Here is a 23024-nt window from a genome sequence, read left to right as displayed (position 1 = left end):
CCCTGGGTCTTCCAGAAACCACGAGGCGAAGTGCCCAAGGGCCTGTGTGCCTCTCCCCACCCCCAACTCTCGGCTGGGTGAGGGGCCCCTTGGCTTTACCACGGTATCCCCCCTCCGGACCGGACCACACCGCATCCTGTTGGGGCCCTGCCAGAGAAGGAATCGGAGCCTGGGTTCCCACTGGGAAGTCCCGCGGGGTGTGATGCAAGGCCTTCCCTGCCCCCCAGGCAGATAAAGGCACAGAGCCAGCCTGGAGCTGCTAGCCATCTCCGCGCGCCCTGCCTGCCATGACCCGCCGCTGCGCGCTGCTCGCCTGGGCCCTCTCCGGCCGTCCTCAGCCTCGGAGCGGCTCAAGAAGCCTCGGTAAGCTGCATCCCCATCGTGCCCCGCAGAGAGTGGAAGGCCCGGGCGTCCGAGCGCAACCAGCGCTAAGACGGGCCCGTGCGCTACGCGGTGGTGTCGCACGCAGCGGGCAGCGCCTGGGACACCCCATCCTCTTGCCTTAAGTAGATCCAGAACGTGCAGCACTACCACGTGCGGACGCTGGGCTGGTGCGGCGTGGGCTACGAGTGAGTGAGGAGGAGAGGCAAAAGCTGGAGACGGGACTGGAGCAGAGGGAGGAGCGCGGGCCCAGGAGACCGCAGGGACCCTGTTCTAGAGCCGCCTGGCCGACACCCCGGGCACCTTACTCAACCGCGCAGCATCTTCGTTTGTCCCCAGGGTCGCCGCTTAGGCCTGGGCATGTGCAGGCAGCGCAAAGATGCTAGGAGGAGGGGAAGCAGCTGCAGTCCAAGCTCTGCCCCCAGAGGAACGGACAGACTTTGCCAATACACAGGAAGATATCCTGTGCACTGGATTCCCTTGGTAAAGTCCGGTGCCTCGTTAAGCATCAGGCCGGGTTGCCGTCCCAGCTCCATTTACTGATGGCTGAGCCCTGGGGCAGGCATTCACCCTCTTTCAGCTTCAGTTTCACCTTCCTCCTCTGCAAAGTCAGGGGGGTCGTGGCCCACCCCATCACTAAGCCAGCCAATACCACTTAGGACACCGCCTGGTGTGCAGTGGGAGCCCCCAAATCCATGGACTGTTGGCGCCTATTACTATGTGCCAGGCTGTGCGCCATATGCTGGGACGGGGGCACAGCCATGAACAGTGTGAATCTAGCCCAAAGGGATTTAAAGACCAGCAGGCAGCAACAGGTGAGAAACAAGCAAGTCAACAAGATGAATTCAGATGGTGAGAGAAGCGATGGAGAAAAGGAACAGAGTGACTGACGCGGCTCTGGCATATGGGAGCCGAGAGAAGAGTGTGGTAAGCTGGGGGTACAGCAGAGGTAGAGGCCAGGAGGCTGAGTGAGTGGGTCATTCCTGAGGGACAAAGGTCAGGGTGGCTGGAGGTAGCCAGGAAGAGTGATATGAAATGAGGAAGGAGTTGGCAGGGGCCGGATGGCACAGGGTCTTGTGGGCCATGGGGAGGACCTCCGTTCTACTCTAAGACAGGAGCCATGAGAGGGATGTGAGCCTGCTTGGATATAAGAAGCTCCCTCTGGCTGCAGCGTGGAGAACAGACTGTAGGGGGGTGAGGGCAGAAGCAGGGGCAGGGACTGGTTAGATCTGCCTCTGGGGCCCATGCCCACCAGCTCCCTTTCCAGGGTAATAGGCTGGGGTCCTGCATACGGGCTTCTATAGCAAGAGACTCTACTGGTTCTCAAGCCTCGGTAAACACCAGAATCACCTTACTGGAAATGAAGGTCCCCAGGCCCCACGCTTAGAGACTGCTTCAGTAGGGCTGGGGTGAAGCCAGAAAGCCTGAGGACCTCGCTTGGAAAAACCTGGAAGCCTTCAAGGGTATCCCCAGCTCTTCTGGCTCAAGATTTTACAATTCAAAGACTCCAACTTCAAATTATTTTTCCAAAAGTCAGGCGCTCCAGTTCTAAGCGTTTCCCTGAAGGAACGAAGAGCAGAGCTTGGCTCCACAGCCTCTGGTCTAAATCACTTTATAGAAAAGCAAACTGAAGTTTGTTTCTCAGATTTTAGGATTCAGAGTCTGATCCAAATGTTTGGAATCCCCCTTCCTTGTCGCATCTTGTTCGGAGCCTCAGTTTCTTCACCTGTAAAATGGGGCTCCTGACTGCCCACCAGGTGGTGGGGTTTGAAGTTTAAATTAGATGCATCCATTCAGCTAATGTACAGAGAGTACCAACTGCTTGTGCCAGATGCTGGGGCTGTGGCAGGACCATAACCGGCCCAGTCCTGGGGGTCGATATCACTATGGTATTTCTAGTCTCTTCAATCCAGATTCTGAGAGTTTGCCTTCCCAAGTGGCAGATTCAGGACCCAGTATTAGAGTTCCCACATTCTGCGCATCCTTGGTGACCTTGTGAGCCAGAGGACCGAGGTGACAGATATCGCATCTCCAAAACGCCAATCTTCTGGTTAATTCCAAATTTGTGCCAAATCAAACTCGCTCAAGCAGGACGTGTTGAATGACTGAACCTGACAGATCTGCTGCCAGGATTGGAAACCTCAAAGAGGCAGATGCTGGGGCTCCAGGGTTTGTGTCTGGTTGCAGCGCCAACCCTCGAGTCCCTGATCCTGTCACTCAAGTGTACCCCAGCAGGGAAGAGGAAGCAGGAAGCAGGCTGGGGAGAGGGCAGAAGAGCTTCTCAGTGGAGAGTTCTGAGAAGCGTTAGTGTCCAGGACGTGACCTTGGGTAAATAATCTAAGTCTGCTTCCTCAGCTTAAAGTGGGGATGACAACAGTGCCTGCCTCCGAGGACTGCATGTGAGAATTCAGCAAATCAAGAGCTCAACCAATCCTCCGGGGAGGCAGGAGAGAGCCAGACCATGTGGGTGGGAGTCACGGAGACCTGGGTGAAAATCCTGACTCCTCACGGGGTTGAGGATGCAAAAAGGCGCATGTAGAGCTGTGCTTGACAAATGGCAACGGTCACGGTCATTGTTCTTACTGTGGAAGATTAGAGGATAGGAGGAGGGTGTTGGGGAAATTGTGTGTGAGTGACAGGGACAGGGGCGGGGCAAGCAGAGGACAGGGAGGGAATCCCCCCCCAACCCGGGGAAGCCCTCTGTCACTCATCCAGACCACCCTCCCACCCCCACAGCTTCCTGATGGGAGAAGACAGGCTCCAGTATGAGGGCCGGGGCTGGAACACCTTGGGCGCCCACTCAGGTCCCACCTAGAACCCCATATCCCTCGGCATCTCCTTCATGGGTAACTACGTGGGTAAGTGACTGTCCAGCCATCAGCTAGGGGGCTGACATGGAGCCCGGGGGTTGGCACCGCGTGGTGAGTAGTTGCTGGGAGGCTCTGCCACCTGGAAGCTCTGTGACCTCGGACAAATGACTCTGCTTCTCTGAGCCTTGTTTCCTCTTTTGGATAAAGACCATTTGCAACCACATGGTTTCAGTGAAGATTAGTCTGTCTCTATAAAAGTTCTTAGACCAGTCCATGGCACCTAAGAAGTGCTTGATAAATGCCAGCTATTGCTGCGGCTCGGCTGGGGAGGTCTGCGGGCAGATGAGGGCAAATAAGCAGTAATCTTGACAGCTGACACTTGCTGAGGGCTTACTCTGTACATAAAATAACTCTTTTGATTATCCCACAGCCCTGTGGGCAGGTGTCATTCTCCCCTTTCACAGATGAGAAAACTGAGGCACAGAGAGGTTCTGTCATTCTCCCCTTTCACAGATGAGGAAACTGAGGCACAGAGAGGTTAAGTCACTGCTTGGTGGCGGCAGGCTGGGTTCTGGGCCCTAGCGGGCCAGCTCAGAGTACAAAATCAGAAGCACTACCCACACCCCCTCTGCCCTTCGAGGAAGCCCCAGCCTAACTCCTGCCTCTACCTCCCACAGATCGGGTGCCCCTGCCCCGCGCCATCAGGGCAGCCCAGAGTCTGCTGCCTTGCGGCGTGGCTCAGGGATTCTTGACTCCTAGCTACGAGGTCAAAGGACACCGGGATGTGTAGCAGACGCTTTCTCCAGGCTACCAGCTCTACGAAATCATCCAGCAATGGTCACACTACCACCGCGTGTAAGGCCCTGTCCGTCTTCTCACACACACCCCCACCCCATCAGAAACCCCACTGCCTCCCCCTCCCCCAATAAAGGCGAACCTCAAACTGTATTTGTGTCCCGCCATCCCCCTCCCCACCCTCTCTCTCCCCCATAAGATCTCAGCCATCGCCCCCCAACCTCCCAGAACTCTGACCTTGCTCAGAACCCAGAGGCCCCGACCCTGAACCAAGACCCCAGAGATCCCAGCTTGGAAGCCAAATCACAGCTCAGAACCCAGAGGCCCCAGGTCACAGCACAGGAATAGCACCAAGTCGGCTGAGATGTCACCACCAGAAGCTCAGGGGTCCTCACCTCCCGGGCAGTAAGCCATGCGGCAAGACACCCCCTCTCACCGCCAAAGACATCCTGGGCAGCATCTCTGCTTGAACTCCTCTGGGGACAAGCTGCTCACTCCCACCCCTCAGGTTTCCGCCCCCCCCATTGCTTTAGAGACTGCGGGAGTTTTTTCTGAGCCTGTACTCCAATCTGCCGCCCAGTCATAGGCATGGCCAGAAATACACACAGGTCCCAGTTACACCCCCTCCCCACCCAATCTTCATTCCTCCTCACTCCACCCCGACCCTTCAGTCATAAGCTGAGGGATCCCAAGGGCACATATGTTTATTTACAAAACACACTTACCCTCCCTCCCAGAATGCAATGCCTGCGGGAGACGTAGGGATTGGGGCCTCACACACCTGAGACCCCAACAGCACCAGGAGGAGCGGGGCCTGGGCGGGGCCAGGACACACCAGCCCCGCCCCTCACGCCGAATCCATCCGAATCCATTGGAGGGGCAGTAGTGTCTCTCTGAGGTCACGAGTGCACGTCCAGTCTGTTCATGTATTCCTGCAAGGCCTTCAGGCGGGCGTCGATTTCGGCCATGTCAGCTGCCTGGTGGTCCGAGCTGTACTCTGTGAGAGCAGGCGTGGCTGTGGGGGTCCGTGAGGGGCCCAATATCCTGCCCTCAGTAGCATCCCAGTGGGCTCTGGGGCAGGTGAGGGGGAGATGTGGAGTCCCAGGCTCACCTTTGATGGGGACCCAGCCCCCCGAGTCCGCCAGGCGTCTCTGATGGCGGCCGCGTTCCAGGGGGCTAGGCTTCTGCTGCTGGGGGTGGCAGGAAAGGGGGTCAGGCACCCTCTATGCCTGCCCCCCAAATCCCACCGGCAATTCTGAACCAAAGGACCTCATAAAAATTAAGGGTTGACACCTACTGAGTACTTATATGCAAAATAAGCTCCCTGTAGCTTCACCAGAACCCTCAGACGTGAATGCCATTACCATCCCCACTTAACTGATAAAGAAGCTGAGCTACAGAAGCTAAGTAGCTACCCTGAGTCACACAGGTTCTAGGGAGGGGAAGCAGGTTTCAAGACCTGGCAATTTGAGGCCAGAGCCGGTGCTCCTAACCAGAGTCTCCTGCCCCCACCTCAGCCCCACCCTCCTCTCCAACCCAAAGGTCTCAAAACACTGCCTCCAGGGCTTCCCTGGTGGCGCAGTGGTTGGGAGTCCGCCTGCCGATGGAGGGGACACGGGTTCGTGCCCCGGTCCGGGAAGATCCCACATGCCGCGGAGCGGCTGGGCCCGTGAGCCATGGCCGCTGGGCTTGCGCGTCCGGAGCCTGTGCTCCGCAATGGGAGAGGCCACAACAGTGAGAGGCCCACGTACCGCAAAAAAACAAAACAAACAAACAAAAAAACACTGCCTCCAGAGGCACTGCGGAGCCGCTTTTACAACCTGATCCCCTAGAATGGAATCATGGGAGAAAGGGCCAGCGAGGCCCCTGCCTCCTCCAAAGCCTGAGGAAAGACACTCACCGTATTGGACCCCCTCCAAGTGGTGGGGCTGGGCGGCTTCCCCCGGCGACGAACGCTGAGAGGATGGAGTAACCAAGGACCAATGGGAGGGGTCTGTGGCACCTCCCACCTGGCCCTCTTCCTTGGTTTCAAGGCTCCAGCCTCCATCACCCAAGTTCCCCGCAAAAGACTGTTTCGAGTCTCCCCAGACACCTGTTTGGGGGCGGTCCCTTCCCCCAGCCCAAGTTTTACCCTCTAGGGAGGGATTCAGAGAAATCCTCGAACTCGCTGCAGGAGCTGGCGGACGAGTAGCGGCTGCGGAAACTGTCCACTAGAGGGAGAAGGAGAGTGTGAGCCTCTAGCACTGGCCACAGCCCCGCCCAGCTCGTCTGCCAGTCCCGCGCGCTCCGGCCCAGTTACCCGAGGAGCTGCGGTTTCGGGAGCGGTTAGCCGCGTCTCCTCGACCGGTCACGGCTGCGGGGGGCCGAGTTTGGCGAGACCAGGAGGTGGATGGACGGTCCCCGCTTCCTCCGCTGCCCAATCGGTTTCGCTGCTGCTGCTGCCTGGAGAACAAGAAAGGAGACGCCCACCTGTGCGCCCAACTAATTCGGGAAAGGGCGTCGCTGCGCCCCGTGGGTCACACCTAAATAGGGAAAAATCATGCGGAGACACAGACCAGGTAGGGGTGGGAGAGACAAATAAGCAGGGCGTGGGGATGGGGGAGGCTGGCGATCAGGAGAGGGGATGGAGGTCAGGCGGGAAGCAAGAGCAGGTAGGGGGAAGGGGAGAGATGGAGCAGGTGACAGGTGATGGAGTTGGGAGTTGGGGATGGATGGTCAGAGGGTCAGGTAAAGGGGCAGGGATATGGGCAGGTGAGGAGAAAATGGGCGCTAACTTCATCTTGATCGCTCTCTGCTTCTTCTCCTTGGCTTTCACAAAGGCTGTTGGGTCGAAACGGGGCACGCGACCACCTAGGACCGGGTGGGGGTGGGGTGTGGAGAGAAGAGGAGGCTGGAGTCATAGGATCACGCCTCCACAGTTCTAGTTCCATCCACCTCCTCCCACGGGCAGAGCAGGGTCGTCACAGACCTGTGGGCGAGGGCGAGGGGCGGCCAGGGCGGCCTTGACCCCGGCCCCCGCGGTCGCTCTCCCGGGATGAGGAGCGGGCAGCGCCACGGCCACGCGACGTGGAGCGCTCCCGAGACGTCGAAGCCCGATCTTCCCGGGCCGAGGGCGGCACCACCGGTGTAGTCCGTCTCCTGGGAGCACAAAGCCCACTGTCAGTTTCCCACCAGCGACGACAACTCCTATCCCAAGCCTCTTGCCGGACTGCACCATCTCCGAAACTTCAGGCCCATCCCCCATCAACTCCTAAACATTCACGTACTTACACAATCCTCACAGATACCTTCTCCCAGGGTCCACCCCTATCGGAGCCCCACAAACCACGCCCCCCCAAACCCATCTGTCACTTCCCTACAACCTAACACATCCTTTCACCAGGCCCTTCTCCCAGAGGTCTCCCACAGCTCCCTGGAAACCCTTCCCAATTTTTCAACACCCACCCCAATACATGCCAGCAAACATCACTCGGATACCCACATGCTTAGCCACGCCCTTTCGCTCAACCTGACCTCAGACCCCGCCCCTTTTCGGTCCCTATCTCCAGGTTCAGCCTCCTGAATGCCGCCTCAGGCCTGCCCATCTCTCTACAGACTCCGCCCATCGTTTTCAACTACTGTGTGTGTCCTTCCCTATGCCCCATGCAGTCCTTTAGGCCCCACTCATCCCTCCGTTAGGCCCACTCTCAGGCTCTACCCGCCCTCTCCACCTTACCTGGGCCCCGCCCCGTCACTCAGGCCCCGCCCAACCACGCCCGGAGCCCACCTGCAGGCGGGGTCCACAGCTCCAAGGCCCCACCCACCCCGGGCCGCGCCCCTCACCCCCTCTTGTACATGGCCAGCTCGGTGTTCAGCGTCTTCAGCCGGGCACGCAGGCTCCGCTCCGACGCCTTCACCTCCTCTAGCTGCCGGGAGGGAAGAGGAGCGTAGAGGTCCAGACTGAAGCCAAAGTCCGGGACCCGCCGGCGCCCAGCCGGCCGCCCCGCCACCTCACCTCCTTGGCCAGGCGGCGGCAATCCTGGCTTCGGCGGCCGGTCCCGCGGTGCCCGAGGCCGCGCTCCTGCCGCAGCTCCAGCTCCAGGCCGCGCACGAGCCCGCGCAGCGCCTCGACCTCCTGGCGCGCCGCCCGCCCGGCCAGCGCCTCCTCGCGCGATCTGCCCAGCTGGGCCTCCAGCTCGCGCTTCTCAGCCGACAAGCGCGACACCCTGGGAGGAGGAGGTAGAAAGCGAATGTTGGGGCGGGGTGAGAGGCATGGTCCCATAATCCTCATTCCTCCACTGGGTTGGGCACGCACCATTTCTTGATCGGTAATTAGAGAAATGCAAATGAAAACCATCAAGAGATGCTGAGCTGATAGGAACTTTCTAAGACAGGGATCCAGCTCTCAACATCCAAACCCATCAGTCCCAACACCACCTGACAGTAGCAAATACACAGCCCCACAGAGGAAGGCACTGTCCCAGAAACCTGAATCTGATTAGCCTATAGGTTTAACAACCACTTCGCGGGAAATAAACAGAACAGGCGACCACGTGAACCATGGAGATAAAATCAACAAAATCCAGGGACTTCCCTGAAGTCCGTTGAAGCTGGGGCACAAGTACACGTGCATTATACTACTGTCTACTGTGCGTGCTTGGAATTTTTCCCAATAAAACATTTTTTTAAATCCGTGGCTCCCCCGCACTCTCCAAGGAGCTTCCCCATTCGGTCCCTTCCAGCTGACTTCCCCCCTCCCCTCCTCTCCTCCCCCCTCCCTCTCCCATGGTGCTCTTGGCAAATGCAATTCCCTCCTCCTGAACCCTCTCTCCTCCTCCTGGCAGGAACCACTCCACTCATCCTCCAAACATCACATCCCCCCCCCCGCGGGGAAGCCTGCCTGCCCTCCCAGCCAGGCTGTCATGTCCCTCTATTCTCTCCTCTCCTGGCTCTCTCTGTACGTTTCCTTCCCGGCACCAATCATGGTGGAGCTGACGTTGATCAGTGTGATTATGTTTTCTGTCTGCATCCTCACTCCAGCTGTCTGGTCACTGTGTAGGAACTCGGGCTCTGTGGCCTGGCTGATGGCATCCAACTCTATTCCACTTCTTACAAGCTGTGTGACCTGGGGCAGTTTCACTTCACATCTCTGTGAAGTGGGATGATAATAATAACACCTACTGATAAGGCTGCAGGAATCTATAAAGAGCGCTTAGACGTGTCTGGCACTGAGTGATGGCTCAGTAAACATCGATAGGGCCAGGCAGTGTGCCTGGCACACCGTAGGAACTCAGTAAATGTTGGATGACTGAATGAATGAATCTTGGAGTCTTCCCAAACTCCCTAACTCCAAGCTGGGAAGAGAAAGGTAAGAACCAACTGTCCAGTTGTGGATCTCAGGGCAGATGACGCCATCTTGTGGCCATCCTGGGAAACACATGCACACGCACCTGGAAGACTCGCAAGGTTCTCCAAGCCCCATGAGCTTGCACTCTGGGAGGGGAGAGGTCTGGTCCTCCCAGGCAGCCCTGAGCGCTCAGTCCTGGGCTAGCAGCTGCCAGCAGTGCACAGTGGCTGAGGAACCAAAGGTGGCTTGGGCTGACTGCCTGGATTCAAGGTCTAGCCAGGCCATATTACTTCACTGTGTAACCTGGGGCAAATTCTCTAACCTCTCTGGGCCTCAGTTTCCTCCTCTATAAAATGGGGACGATAGTAGTGCCTACTTTGGGAGGATTAAATCAGTTAAATCATACAGCACTGAACAGAGTCCCTGGCACACAATTAAATGCTCGATAAACAATAGCTACTGGTATTATTATTATTACTACTACTAAAAATAGTATTAGCCCTCCCCAATGAGTGGGGCCCCCACCAGATGGAGACCAAGTCCCAGTCAGCCCCTCCACAGCCCTCAGCACACAGCAGGCACTCGGTAAACATGCCCATCAGGTTCCTGTCACAGCCTCCCATAACACAGGCTCCCTTTCCTGCCTAACCCCATCTCCATTTGCAATATACTCGGGTGGGTATGTGATCAATGTCTCTCTGCCCCCTGCACTGGCACTACACCATGGGCAGGGAAGGGGCCAGCACAAGAGAGGCGCTTGGGGAAGGTGGATTCAACTGAATAGAGCCCTGCCTCGCACCCTGTCTTTGCACATGCTGTTCCCTTTGCCTGGAACACCCCTCCCTTCCCAGGCAGGGCCAGGTCTCTCTCTGGACTCCCTCAGCCCCATCCATGGTGAATCTTCACAGTCTGCATACAGATCTGTCTCCCGCACTGGACTGGGAGCCCCAGGAGAGGACAGGGCCAGAATTATCTCGGTCATTGCTGTGTCCCCAGCACCATTAACACATGGTGGGCACAGAGGAGGGGCTCAGAATAAGTATTTGGGGAATGAGGGATGGCTGTCCTTCCAACAGTGCTAAGCATTGGGTCCCGCAGTGCATGATGGGATGTGTCCCCCCCCAGCCCCAACCGCCCACCTCCACCTCCAGACTTACTGCTCCCGCAGATGCCAGATCTCAGTTTCCCGGCTGTCCCGAGTGTCCTGGCCATCCAGCCCTCGAAGGCGGCTCAGCTCCTCCTTTAGTGAGCGAATGATGCCCCGCAGGACCACAGGGTCTGGTTTGCCCTGGTACGGGAGGGGCAGCGGGTAGTGAATCCTGAGAAGGAGGATTAGAACCGTGGCACTCAGAGGCCAAGAATCCACCCAGGAAAGGACATGTGACCATTTCTAGCCAAATACTACAGGAAATTGGTTGGGAGTCTTCTGGGAGCACTTTTAGTTTCCTGATAAAAACAGCTGATACAATTAACAAGCACAGCCCTGTTCCATTTCCTCCTGCTTTGATGTAGATGCAACGCCTGGAGAAACAGCAGCCATTTTGTGACCGTGAAGAGATAAGGATGCAGTCAAAAAGCCAACACGTTAAGGATGAGGAAAAGAAGAACAAAAACAAAAACAGAAGGAGCCTGAGTCCCTAACAAAACTGTTGAGTAGCAGCCATCTACCTAGACATCTCGTTATGTGATAAACTATTGTTTAAGGCACTGATAATGGTTATCCTGATACTTGTAGCCAAACACAATACTAAATGATATAACCCTCAACACTGAAGATTCCAAAGGCTAGACTTAAGCAACATCCCCACCTAGCCCTGGGTACCAGGGGTTCTTAAGTTCTATCCACGTCCTCTCCCACCTGACCACCAGCTACCAGCCTGGTGGGTATACTTGTACCCACCTGTCAAACTCCACAGAGTAGATGAGGATCAGGTAGCGCTTGGAGTTGAGCTGGGCCGATCTCCAGGCCAAGGGGCCTGGGCGGCCCCCCATCTTTCGGTTCCGCAGGGACTCCAGATCTGTGTAGGTCAGCAGGTCAAGGGTAACCGACTCACTGCTCTGTTGGAGAGAATGGGAGGAGCTGCCAAAAGACCCAACGTGGCCATACCCAGAGCACACAGCCCACACACCTGGGCCACGCCCCATTCATTCTCTGGGCTAGCTGGGCTTTTCCACCACTGAGGCTGGCGATCAAGATGACCCTGCCCCATGAGGGGCTGCCACAGGACATCATCAGAGGGAGAAACTGAAAAGAACCTAAATGCTCAGCCATAGGAGACAGCTTAGTGCTGGGGCTTCCAAGTACTGTCCACAGACCCCTGGGGGTCCCCAAGACCCTTTCAGGGGAGTCCATGGGGTCAAAACACCTTGCATAATAATACTAAGATGTCATCTGCCTTTTTTGCTGTGTTGACATTTGCACTGATGGTGCAAAAGTCATGGTGGGTAAAACTGCTGGTGCCCATTAGCAGAAAGCAAGCCAGGGGCATCAAATGCACTAGTAACCATTGTATATTCCACTGCCACGCAGTCTCCGCAGGGGGATGGGAAGGAGGGAGAAACACACAAATAAATAAATAACTAGATAAAAACACAGAAAATGAAACCTAGGAATGTCCTTGATAAACCTGTAAAAATTATTAATTTTGGGGGGGCCGCACTGCGCAGCTTGCAGGATCTTAGTTCCCCGACCAGGGATCGAACCCGCACCCCCTGCAGTGGAAGCGCGGAGTCTTAACCACTGGACCGCCAGGGAACCCCAAATTATTAATTTTTTTGACTCTTGACCCTTGAGTGCACATATTTTTACTCCTGTGTGTGACAAAATGAAAAGTACACATTCGGCTGCATACCAAGGTATGACATTTTCTAGGAAAAGCACTTGTGTGATTGAATTTTGAGCTAAATTAGCCACTTTTTCATGGAACACTATTTTTACTTGAAAAGGTACTGACAAAAACTACGGTTATTCAGTCTTCGATGTTTGGCAAGCATTTTCTCAAAAATGAACAAAGCAAGCCTGTCACTTCCAAAAAAATACAGCTAACGGTATTTGTTTTGCAACAATAAAATTCAAACTCTAAAGTGAAAATTAGAATTTTGGAAAACTTGTATCTGCCACTGTGTGCTTGATAGCTTCTCAGTGTTGAAAGGCTTTCCTGGACAGATCAGTGAGGATATTAACAAATATGACTTCCTGATATTGTATAATGAAATGTGTCAACATTTGGGAGATTTGCACAACTCCGTGAACCAATATTTTCCAAATGACCAATGCATGATGTTACAAATGATGCTACAAATGCATGATGTTAGAAAATGAGTAAAAGATCCCTGCAAAGTAAAGACACACCAATAGATTTTAATGTCACAGAACAGGAAAAGTTCACTGGGAATGGTCTCAGATTCCACACTGCGATAAACCTTTAAGAAACTACCATATGTCCAGTTTTAATGTGCTGGCAAGAGAGGATATGCACAATTATCTGAAAAAGCTATTAAAGGACTCCCTTTTTCAGCTATATATCTTCCCGAGGCAGATTTTTCTGCATGTACGTCAATCAGGACGTATCACAACAGACTGCAGAAGCACATGAGAATCTAGCAGTTTTCTATTAAGCCAGACATTAAAGAGATTTGCAAAAAATGTTAAAAAAAAACCCCACTATATTTCTTACTAAATAATTTTGGTTTTGAAAATATTTTTCATAAAAAGGTTATTTAGGTCAGTAACAGGTTTGTTACTGTTATTTTTAAATGAATTTGTAAATATCTTTATATTTTTCTCAGTTTTAATTTACAATATGGCAAACAAATATTGATAGATAAAACCTGCATGAACAAAAGCTCTTTGGTGTCCTCAGTAATTTTTAAGAGTATAAACGGGTCCTGAGACCAAAAAGTTTTTTTTTTAATTAATTTTTATTAGAGTATGGTTGCTTTACAATGTTGTGTTAGTCTCCACTGCACAACAAAATGAATCAGCCATACACATAACGGTATCCCCTCCCTTTCGGACTTCCCTCCCATTTAGGTTACCATAGTGCATTAGGTAGAGGTCCCTGTGCTATACAGTATGTCCCCATCAGTTGTCTATTGTGTACATAGTATCAATAATGTGTATGTGTCAATCCCAGTCTCCCAATTCCTCCCACCCCACCCCTTTCCCCCTTGGCATCCATACATTTGTTTTCTATGTCTGTGTCTCTATTTCTGCTTTGCAAATAAGAACATCTATACCATTTTTTCTACATTCCACATATATGCCTTATTATACGATATTTGCTTTTCTCTTTCTGACTTACTTCACTCTGTATGACACTCTCTAGGTCTATCCACGCTGGGACCAAAAAGCTTGAGAACCACTGGGTTAAATAAATCATGATGCATGGGTATACTGGAATACTAAGCAACCACTAACAAGGATGACAAACTCAAAAGTTGTAATAATAATAAAAATAGACAATACCTGTATAGCACGTATTATGAGCCAGGCACTATTCTAAGCTTTTTACATGTAATTCACTTAATCTTCATAACATTATGAAATGGGGACTACTATCATCCCCACATTACAGATAAGGAAACTAAGACATGGAGTAACTGGCCCACAGCTCCCAAGTAGTAAGTGCTAGTGATTACTGATTCCAGAGTCCATGATCCTGGCCATTATGCTATACTGCCTATAGATACCAAAATGTTAACAGTCTGAGGTGGGGGATAGAAACAGAATTTAGACTCTTACTTTCTAAGTCACACATTACTTTAATATCATCACAATTTTATGAGTGCACATCTTACCTGTAACCAGAGAAATAATGTAGTTCACAGTTTTTAAATGATGTCTAAATAGCATCTATGTCACTCTAAGCTCCAACCTGCTTCTTTTTTTCCTATTAATATTTTTAACTATTTGACATTATATTTTTTTTTCAATTGTCTGTCTCTCCCACTAGGCTGTCAGGTTCATGAGGGCAGGAATTTTGTCTCTTTTGTTTAGTGCTGTATTCCAGTGCCTGGCACACAACAGATGCTCAGTAAATGAAATGAATGATTATCTATATCCACTGACATGACTAAATTTTTATGAATTATTGTTAAATCTTTTAAAAGGCTACAGAATACCTCGGGAAATATATCAACTATATAAAATTATAGATCTGCAAATACACACACGTTCACATCACAAGTGAATACAGAAATGCAGAAATGGCTGGAGTGATTTCCATCAAAATATTAATAAAAGGGACTTTCCCAGGGGTCCAGTGGTTAAGACTCCACCTTCCAATGCAGGGCGTGCGGGTTTGATCCCTGGTTGGGGAACTAAGATCCCACATGCCACGCAGTGCGGCCAAAAAATATATATATATTAACAAAATATTACTAGGAGTAAGTATTGGGAATGGAGTGATTTTTACTTTCTTCTTTACATTTCTCTGTGACTTGAATTTTCTCCATGATAATCATTATCATTAGAATTACAATCAGAATAAGGTATTTACATTTGGGAAAGAAGAAAAGAAAACGATAGCCCTGTTCCTTCAATAAAAGAGAAGGTAGAGGGTCTTGCATACATCAGGTGGGCATCTACCCTCCCAGAGACCCAGGGAACAGACAGCTCCCCCAGCCCCCAACCCTGGCCCCTACCTGGGTGAGGGCCGACTCCAGCATGTTACAGAAGATGTTGAACTGTTTGAAGTTCCCTGTCTTGTGAGTCAAATCTTCGATGACTAGGTAGGGAGAAAAGTCCTTCCTGAGGTCTGACCACTTGGCCAGCCCAAGGGCAATGCACCCAACCTTTCCACCTTTCCCCAACACCAGTGCCTCTGGCCCAAGAGATGAGCCCTACACCCCCTCCCCAGCTTAGAGAGCTTCTAGTCAGGTAGAAGAGGCAGGTGGACAGGATCCTGACTGGCCTCATCTGGGAGAAGCTGAGCCCAGGGAAGGACAAGTGAGCCCACCCAGGCAGGCACACTCACAGCTGGCATCGAATTCGGCCCGCCACTGGTCGGCCGTCATCCGGTCCTCCACCTCCAGCTCTAGCACCTGCCCAGACACCATCACCCGCACGGCATGCTCCACTCCCCGGAAGACGTAGTCCACCTGCAGGCCAGCTGGCTGGTCCATGGCCAGTGTCGCTGGAGAGGGGAATGAGACAGAGACCTGGAGGGGCTGAGAGCCCATACCCAGGAGCTGGAAGGCCAGAATCCTGGTTCCACCATGTATCACCTTAGGAAAGAGACTTTGTCTCTCTGTGCCTCAATTTCCTCATCTGGAAAATGGGTACAATAATGGCACCTACCTCATAGAGCTGTCATGAAAATTAAATTGGACAATACATGTAAAAGCACTTGGAACTGTGTCCTGCACGTTACTATGCCCAACACACGCTGGTTAATAGAATATATGATTTCCAATAAGAGGATCAAGATTAATACTATTGATTATTAATTTATTAATCCTTATACTCATTATATATTTATTGTTTATTCATTTATTTAAACATTTGTGGAGAAAAGTCAAGCCGTAAAGGAAGACAGAGTACTGAGATCAGGCTGGGCAGAGATTTTAAATAGAGGGTCAAGGGCAGGCCTCCCTGGGGAGGTGATATTTGGACAGAGAACTGAAGAAGGTCAGGGAACAAGCCAAGTGGCTATCCCTAAGGAAAGTGGTCCAAGTCGAGAGAACAGCCAGTGCATGGATAACAGATTATCCATGATAAACTTAAATCATTTACATTGAATTAATAATTGAACTTCTTCATTAGTCCGCTGTAAGCATAAATACTTTCTCTCGGCCAACAGGACTACTACTCACTGTTAGTTCTATGAGGAGCTGGAGGAGAGGGTAGGCCTCCACCCTCAGCATGAATTCTAGGGAGTGGTTCAGAATGGGAGCCCCAGGCTGTTTGGGTTCGTGTCCAAGTTCAGCTACGTGCATTTAGATGGGCGAGTAACTTAACCTCTCTTGGAGCCAGATTCCTTATCTTTAAAGTCTGTGCCATCCTGGGTGCTGGGGATATGATGAGAAACCAGATTCTGTCCCTACCCTCAAGAGGGTGGCAACAGTTAGAGGCATGAAAATGTCAACTGGTGGGGAAAGGGGATACTAGCGAGTAGGGGTCGCTCTTTTAGCTAAGGTGGTCAGGGAAGGGCCACCCCCTCCCTGCTGAGCAGAGGCCTGGAAGGAGGGAGGGGGGGAAGACAGGTGAATATCTGGGGATTAGGATCCAGGTAGAGGGCACAGCCAGGCAAAGATTCCAAGGCAGGATGTACCTAGTTTGTTCTGAAAACACCAAGGAGGTCAGCGTGAGGGAAGGAGAGAGGGAAAGTGAGGAGATCAGAGAGGTAACGGGCCAGATGATGTTCCTGCAGGCCTTTGTAAGCCCACAGAAGGATAACAGCGTTTATCTCCTTAGATTGGTGTAAGGATTAAATGAATTAATTATGTAAAAATCCTTGGTGAAATTGAGCCATCCCTGACCCAAGCAAGCACTCAATACATATCGGCATCATCATCATTTTTTTTATTGAAATATAGTTGATGAACAACATTATGTTAGTTTCAGGTGTACTACACAGTGACTTGACATTTGCATACATTATGAAATGATCACCACGACAGACCTAGTAACCATCTATCCCCATACAAACTTATTCCAATATTACTGATCATATTATGTGGCTTATTTTATAGCTGGAGGTTTGTACCTCTTAATCCCCTTCACCTATTTCATCCCCACTCCCAGTCATCGCTATTCTTGTTATTATTACTTTGTTGTTGTTTCTGAGCTTGAAAGGGACTAGAGAGACAAGGCCAGCCCATTCCCTTCCCAGTGTACAGATGGGGAAACTGTGGCTCTGTGAGAAAAAGAGCCCTGTGCAGAGTCCCACGGGTGCTGCAAAGACAGAGGCACCCAGGGATGCCCCCAACCCAGTTCATAGGGACTCCTCCAATGCCTGACCTCCTTCTCTCCCCACTGTCTCCTTTAGTCCTCACACTTTCCCCAATTTAGTCCTTCCTAAAGACTGATGTTGGAAAATTTAATAGTTTGAGCCCTGAATCTCTAGGTCAGTGATTTTTTTTTTTTTTTTTTTGACCGTGCCACTGCACGGCATGCAGGATCCTAGTTCCCCGACCAGGGATCGAACCCGCACCCCCTGCAGCAGAAGCACCGAGTCTTGACCCCTGGACTGCCAGGGAAGTCCCTCTAGGTCAGTGATTTTTAATCTTTTCAGAGTCCTTGAGCTTTTGAGAATCTAATGAGATCTCTGAACCCTCCCCAGATAAATGAATAGATCCATAACCTCTGCAAGTAATTTCAGAGTCTCCCAGAATACCGCATCCCCAGGCTCATCCACAGATCCCCTTTCTCAAATGCCCAAGGACAATCGCCAGAGCCCCAGCCATCCTGAGAGGCACGTCTCTGCCTCTAGACCCAAGCTCTTAACTTTATCTGGGGGAGGGGGTCTCTGGTGCTTTGGACGGACTGATGAAATCTGGAGAACCTTTTCCCACTCACACTCTCATAACTGTACTTTCATTCTCTGGGGTTTCAGAAGCAGGGGGGAGGTTAATAATTCCTGATCTACGGGCAAACAAACAGCTACACATTTCAACATATCCCTCATCCCCTGGCCCCTAGTGCGGGTGCCAGGCAGCGCTGGCCCCGCCCTACCGGGTGTCCTAAACCCCGCCCGCCCACTCCGCCCCTCAGACCCCGCAAGCCAATCAGCGGTTGCGCTGTCCCGGTTACCACGGCGCCAAAGGCAGCAGCGGAACACTTGACGAGCCACGCAGCCTAACCGCCCCATTCACCACCCCACTCTTGGTACCCAACTCTCCCGAGGAGGCAGAGGAAGAAGGGGACGCGGCCCTGCCCTCCTCCTTCCCCACTCCCCTACATAAGCCCCCCATTCATAGGCCTTCATTAGATAACAGGGCCTTTCTGCATCCCACTGCCCTGATGACACAGCCAACACCTCAGTCTCCAGATAGTAAGCCCCTGAATATTCTGCCCGAATTCAACTCTCCCCTTACACCTACCTGCCTCCTCACCTGCACAAACTGCGCCCGCTCCCTCCCTCCATCCTCTCTTCTAGACAGAATAAATCCCACACTCCCCAGCCAGCTCGACTCTCCCCTCCTGACCCCAGCTCCCCATCACTCACTCCCTAGATGGCCTCGAGATTCTGGTCACTCCCCTTCTCCCAGTCCCCCATGTTCTACTGGGGTTCCCCCCATATTCTACTTGAATTTTGTCCTGTCCCCCACAACACACACACTGTTCCGCCTGGATCCTGTCTGCATATTTGCCCAAGGTTCTACTCCACACACACCCCATCTTCAGCCTGTATTCTGTAACCCTGATATTTCATCTGGATTCTGTTCCCTCTCAAATTCTATGTAAACTCCCTGCACCACCCCCCATTTTCCACTTCTCTTCCCTTTGGAGAGCCCTCCTTGAAGCCCCCCTCCCCCCCAAGTTCTGGAATTTTCCAGGCACGAAGTCACTCCCTCCCTCCTTCATGCCCCACCCTGCCCCCACTGCCGACCCTGTCCTTCTACCTGCATCCTCCATCCTTGCTCTGTGACTCCAACCAGTGGTCTGTGACCGCCGACCAGTGGCCCATCCTGGTCGCTGGTTTTGTTCCAGTCTCACGTCTCTCCCAGCTCCTCTTCGCCTCAGCTTAGTGACCTCCGCAACCCAGCCGGGGTGCTGTGCCTTTGAGGCCCCGCCCCTACCAACCCGCGACGTCAGCACTTCCACCTAGTGCACTCCGGGTGGGCTCCCCAGCGCCCCACTCTGGTCCTCACACCTGACACCATTTCTCCGGCCTTATGACACCATGGCTTCAGTGCACACGCGCGTGTACACACACTCAGTTTTCCAACCCCCAGCCCTCTCATCTTTCACTAAGGTGACCCCCTCTCCATTTCCAGTGTGACATCACCGCCCCTGGCTCCTCCTCCCGAATTATGCTCCCCGGATATTTCAGATTTCACAGCCCTCACCCCAGGACCGGAGTTGACAGTCCTCCACGCTGGGCTACCCCAAAACAAGTCCACATCACCATGTCCTACACCAGACATGGGTAAATCATCGCCCCTGGCAGCCCCTACCCGATGGTTGTTTTCCCACCATCTGCCACCACCACGCCCCACACCAAATATTCCCGCCAGCCATGACCTAGCTGGAGTCTCCAATACAGCGTACCCCCCACTTCACCTTCATACACGTGGCCTGGCCTCAGTGACTCTTCCGAGCCCCCAGCTCACTGCCCCGCCCCCCACCATGTGGGTGAATTGGGGCTGGATGGAACCCCCTTCCCCTTAGCCCTGCACTCCAGATCAAAACCTTCCACATTATCCCCCTGGAATATATGGACCCCAAAGCCCTTTAGGACACCCCACAATCCAGACCCCCATAGTGCCCACCGCAGCCCATCACCACCCCCTGGGATATCAGACACCCTCCCCCACTGTCCCTCAAATGCTTTTTGCCTTAGATAAGGACTAGGCACACCTACCAACCAGTGACTCACCCTTAATTCTGCTCTCTGGTAGGTATTGTAACCATCCCCCATTTTACAGAGGATGAAGCATCTTGCCTCGAATCCTACAGCGAGGGACTGGCACATTCATCCCCCTACTCCTTACTCAGCTGCCTTTCCCTGACTACCTTCCTTTTCCTGCCATAACTCTCTTCCTTCCAGCACAAATCCAAATGTGGGCTCACACCTTAAGCATGGTACACGCTGCAGGCTGGGGACTCCTGGGTTCAGATCCTAACCCATGATGTGACCCCCGGCAAGGCATTTACCCTCTCTGGGCCTTTCCCCATCAGTAAAGCGGGGATAATAAGAGTTCCCACCTCACATAGGATTATTGTGGGGATTGAATTAGTCAATACATACAAGGTGCTTCAAACAGAGCCTGGCACTTGGTCAACCGTTACCATCTGTGCAACTAGCTGATGACTAGTTGCCAGACCAGAAGCTCATGAGGGCACAGCCATTTTGATCGTTCTTGTATCTTCAGCACCCGGGGCCTGGCACAGATCGGGGGCTGCTTGTGAATTAATGATCGATGCCAGGAGGCAGGGTTCAAGGCACTGGAGATACAAGCAAGGTCTTCTCAGCTCACTCCTTGTCATCCTCCAAGTCTCAGCTCCAATGTCTCCTCCTGCAGGAAGCCCTCCCTGACTCCCAGGCTGGGTAAAGGGCTGCCTCGATCACTGCAGAGTCCCCAACATGGCCTAGCACTGGGCCAGCCACAGAAGAGGAGTTGAATGATGAGAGTTCCAGCCCAAGCTCTGAACTGACCTGTTTTTCAAAGTGAGGGCCGCAGACCTTCAGCATCAACACAGGAGCCTGATGACAATGCATCATCCTGGGCCTGGTCCCAAACCTACAGAAGCAGAATTCCTGGAGGTGGGCCCAGGAATCTGCATTTCCTATAAGCTCCCCCAGCACGAACTAGAGCTGAGATCTTCTGCCTGTGGCCACCACAATCTGCCCAGTTTATGATCCCATCTAGACCCCAACACCCTCCCAGCTCAACAACCCTGCCCTGTATCACAGGGAGACCCCCCACGAAACGGTGGTAATGGTGGAACAGTACAACTAACACCTTTTAAGCACTATGTGCGTTTCTAGGTGCTGAGTTCTAGATCCACTTGAAGCCAACACTCTAGTGAGGGGCGTCTAAGAATCCCAGTGGATATAAACAAACACTAACATATGTCAGGTAATGGTAAACCTTATGAAGAAAAGTAAAGCCAGGTGGTGAAGGGCCAGAGGGTGGCAGGAGCTATTTTAGTTTGGGTGGTCAGCGAGGGCCTGTCTGTGGAGTTGACATTTGAACAGAGACTTGAAGGAGATGCCACAAAGGCATCTGGGGGAACTCAATGCAGACAGAGGGGACAGCAAGTACATTCCCCAAGTGGGGATGTATTTGCTATGATTGAGGGACAGCAAGGGGGCCAGGGTGGCTGAAGCAGAGTAAGTGGGATTGGTGGGATTTGAGAGCGGCGGCGGGGGAAGCTGGATCAGGTGGGGCCTTGTAGGCTTGACAAAGGCTTTTACTGCGTGAGATGGGAGCCATGGGAGGGTCTGAGCAGGGGAGCAACATGATCTCACTTCTGTATTAACTTGACCGCAGGGTCAAGGGCAGAGGCATGGGACCCAGTGAGGAGCCCACTGCAAAACATCAGGTAAGGACAGGTGATGGCTTAGGCCAGAGCAGTAGCAAGGGAGGTGGTGAGACACGGCTGGATTCTGGATGTGTTTTGAAGGCAGGCCTGTGAGATTTGCTGATTGACAGTACGTGGGTGAAAGAACAGGGAGGAGTGAACGACAACTCCAAGATTTCTGTCCTGAGTACCTGGAAGGACGGGACTGCCATCAACTGGGTTTGGAGGTTGAAGGGGGAAAACGCCAAGTTTAGTTTGGGACAAGTTTTTAAAGTCTGTATGTCAGCTGGACTTCCAAGTAGAGAAGGGCCAGCCATTGACATATGAGTCTTGAGTTCAGAGTAGATATCCCGACTGGAGATAGACACTTGGAAATATCATTACATAAAGAGCATATGAAGCCAGGAGACTGGGTGAGGCCACAAGGTGAATGGTACAGACTGAGAAGAGAGAAGGTCATTCTACTGATGATGAAGCTGAGGCACAGAGGGTTAAACAACTCACCCAGTGGCAAAGCCAGTGGCAAAGCCAGCATTCACGCTCAGGCAACACAACGCCAGAGCCCACACTCTTAGCCACCGGTAGGGTTAAGAAGTTTAAGAGTTAATTCACATAATACACTTGGTAGGTGCCTGGCACATAGTAAGCCTTCAGTAAACGCTACGTGTATCATAAGCTTTCACACCTCATCAAAGCACACCCTCATCCTTGGAGTTCTCAATATTGTTCTTCACCTGCCCTCCACCCAAATCAAAGGTTTAACTGATGGCAGGGACTTCCACCACTCCACAATGCTCTATAATAACCCTCTGCCTTAAAACCTCCCATTAAATCGCAAGGCTATCTTACAAGGACATTTCTATATTTTACCATCTTCTGTCTCCTACTTTACACACTTCCCCCTTTAAAGAGCCTCCTGCGAAACAGAAAACGCCCCCCGCCTCACATACTGCCCTCTGCCTCACAACTCTACCCCTGTTAAAGGGCAACCCCTCCCGATTCTCACACTGCCAGTTCTGCTGCCTGCCCAGCCCACTCTCCCCCCAGAGCACCCCCCTCCCCCCAGGATCGCTACCCCAGCCCGCGCACCAACTACTCTCACCGCCTCTCACCTTCTCCGCGGACAACCCTCCTCGCGAGCGGTTCAACTGCCGAAGCTCCAGCCCCGCCCCAGGATCCGGCCTTCTCGCTTCTGATTGGTACTGGCTTACTCGCAGCCAAGTTCCCATTAGTCAAAACAGACGCCCGTCACTATAACCCGCCCCAGAGAAGAACCCGCCCTCCAATGCTTGCAATTGGCCAACTCAGAAGAGAGGCTCCGAAATGGGTCGGGTCGTCAGTCTTCTCTCCAATCACTACTGGCCGGTAACTACTGCCAGTCATACAAAGAAGGTTGTTCCTCTGAGAGGGGAGGGAATCCCGGAAGTAGCTCTTTGACTCCGCCCATAACCCCCTGCGGCAGAGCAGGCCACGCCCACGCGGGGGGGGCAGGCTGGAGGACGCGCCTGCGCAGAGGAAC

The 23024-nt window shown here is 52.6% G+C and overlaps 2 protein-coding genes across 5 annotated transcripts; one reads left to right on the top strand and one right to left on the bottom strand.

Annotated features, from left to right (window-relative positions):
* Positions 1–287: 287 nt before the first annotated feature.
* On the top strand, positions 288–4050 carry PGLYRP1 (peptidoglycan recognition protein 1; the record flags this gene model as incomplete). Its single annotated transcript, XM_079906655.1, is given in 8 exon segments — positions 288–326; positions 328–429; positions 433–507; positions 511–569; positions 3118–3193; positions 3197–3239; positions 3869–3978; positions 3982–4050. Coding segments are annotated over 8 exon segments (573 nt in total).
* A 633-nt stretch (positions 4051–4683) lies between these two features.
* On the bottom strand, positions 4684–22675 carry CCDC61 (coiled-coil domain containing 61). 4 transcript variants are annotated; one of them, XM_079907023.1, is made up of 14 exons: positions 22618–22675; positions 15291–15449; positions 14959–15041; positions 11213–11370; positions 10470–10631; positions 7981–8191; positions 7809–7891; positions 6955–7124; positions 6761–6836; positions 6286–6428; positions 6118–6196; positions 5887–5941; positions 5098–5176; positions 4684–4983 (listed from the first exon to the last, which is right to left on the bottom strand). In XM_079907023.1, the coding sequence occupies exons 2-14, from the start codon at positions 15436–15438 to the stop codon at positions 4886–4888; spliced, it is 1545 nt and encodes a 514-aa protein (XP_079763149.1). In that variant the 5' UTR covers positions 15439–15449; positions 22618–22675; the 3' UTR covers positions 4684–4885. The 4 variants fall into 4 exon arrangements, with proteins under 4 accessions (XP_079763149.1, XP_079763146.1, XP_079763147.1 ...); XM_079907020.1 differs by lacking the exon at positions 22618–22675 and having other exon boundaries at positions 4684–5001; positions 15291–15724; XM_079907021.1 differs by lacking the exon at positions 22618–22675 and having other exon boundaries at positions 15291–15724.
* Positions 22676–23024: the final 349 nt, after the last annotated feature.

The sequence above is a fragment of the Stenella coeruleoalba genome (genome assembly GCF_951394435.1).
Source record: "Stenella coeruleoalba genome assembly, chromosome: 20".
In the NCBI taxonomy this organism is placed as follows: Eukaryota; Metazoa; Chordata; class Mammalia; order Artiodactyla; family Delphinidae; genus Stenella; species Stenella coeruleoalba.
Note: the sequence above shows the minus strand (reverse complement) of the source record. Positions and strands in the feature narration are given on the sequence as shown.

Coding starts and splice junctions, on each gene's coding strand:
- CCDC61 (XM_079907020.1), bottom strand. CDS start 15,495: ATGGGCTCTCAGCCCCTCCAGGTCTCTGTCTCATTCCCCTCTCCAGCG. Junction 6,837..6,954: donor CCCCTCGCCCTCGCCCACAG/GTCTGTGACGAC, acceptor ACCCGGTCCTAG/GTGGTCGCGTGCCCCGTTTC. Junction 5,002..5,097: donor GGGCTGGGTCCCCATCAAAG/GTGAGCCTGGGA, acceptor GGACCCCCACAG/CCACGCCTGCTCTCACAGAG.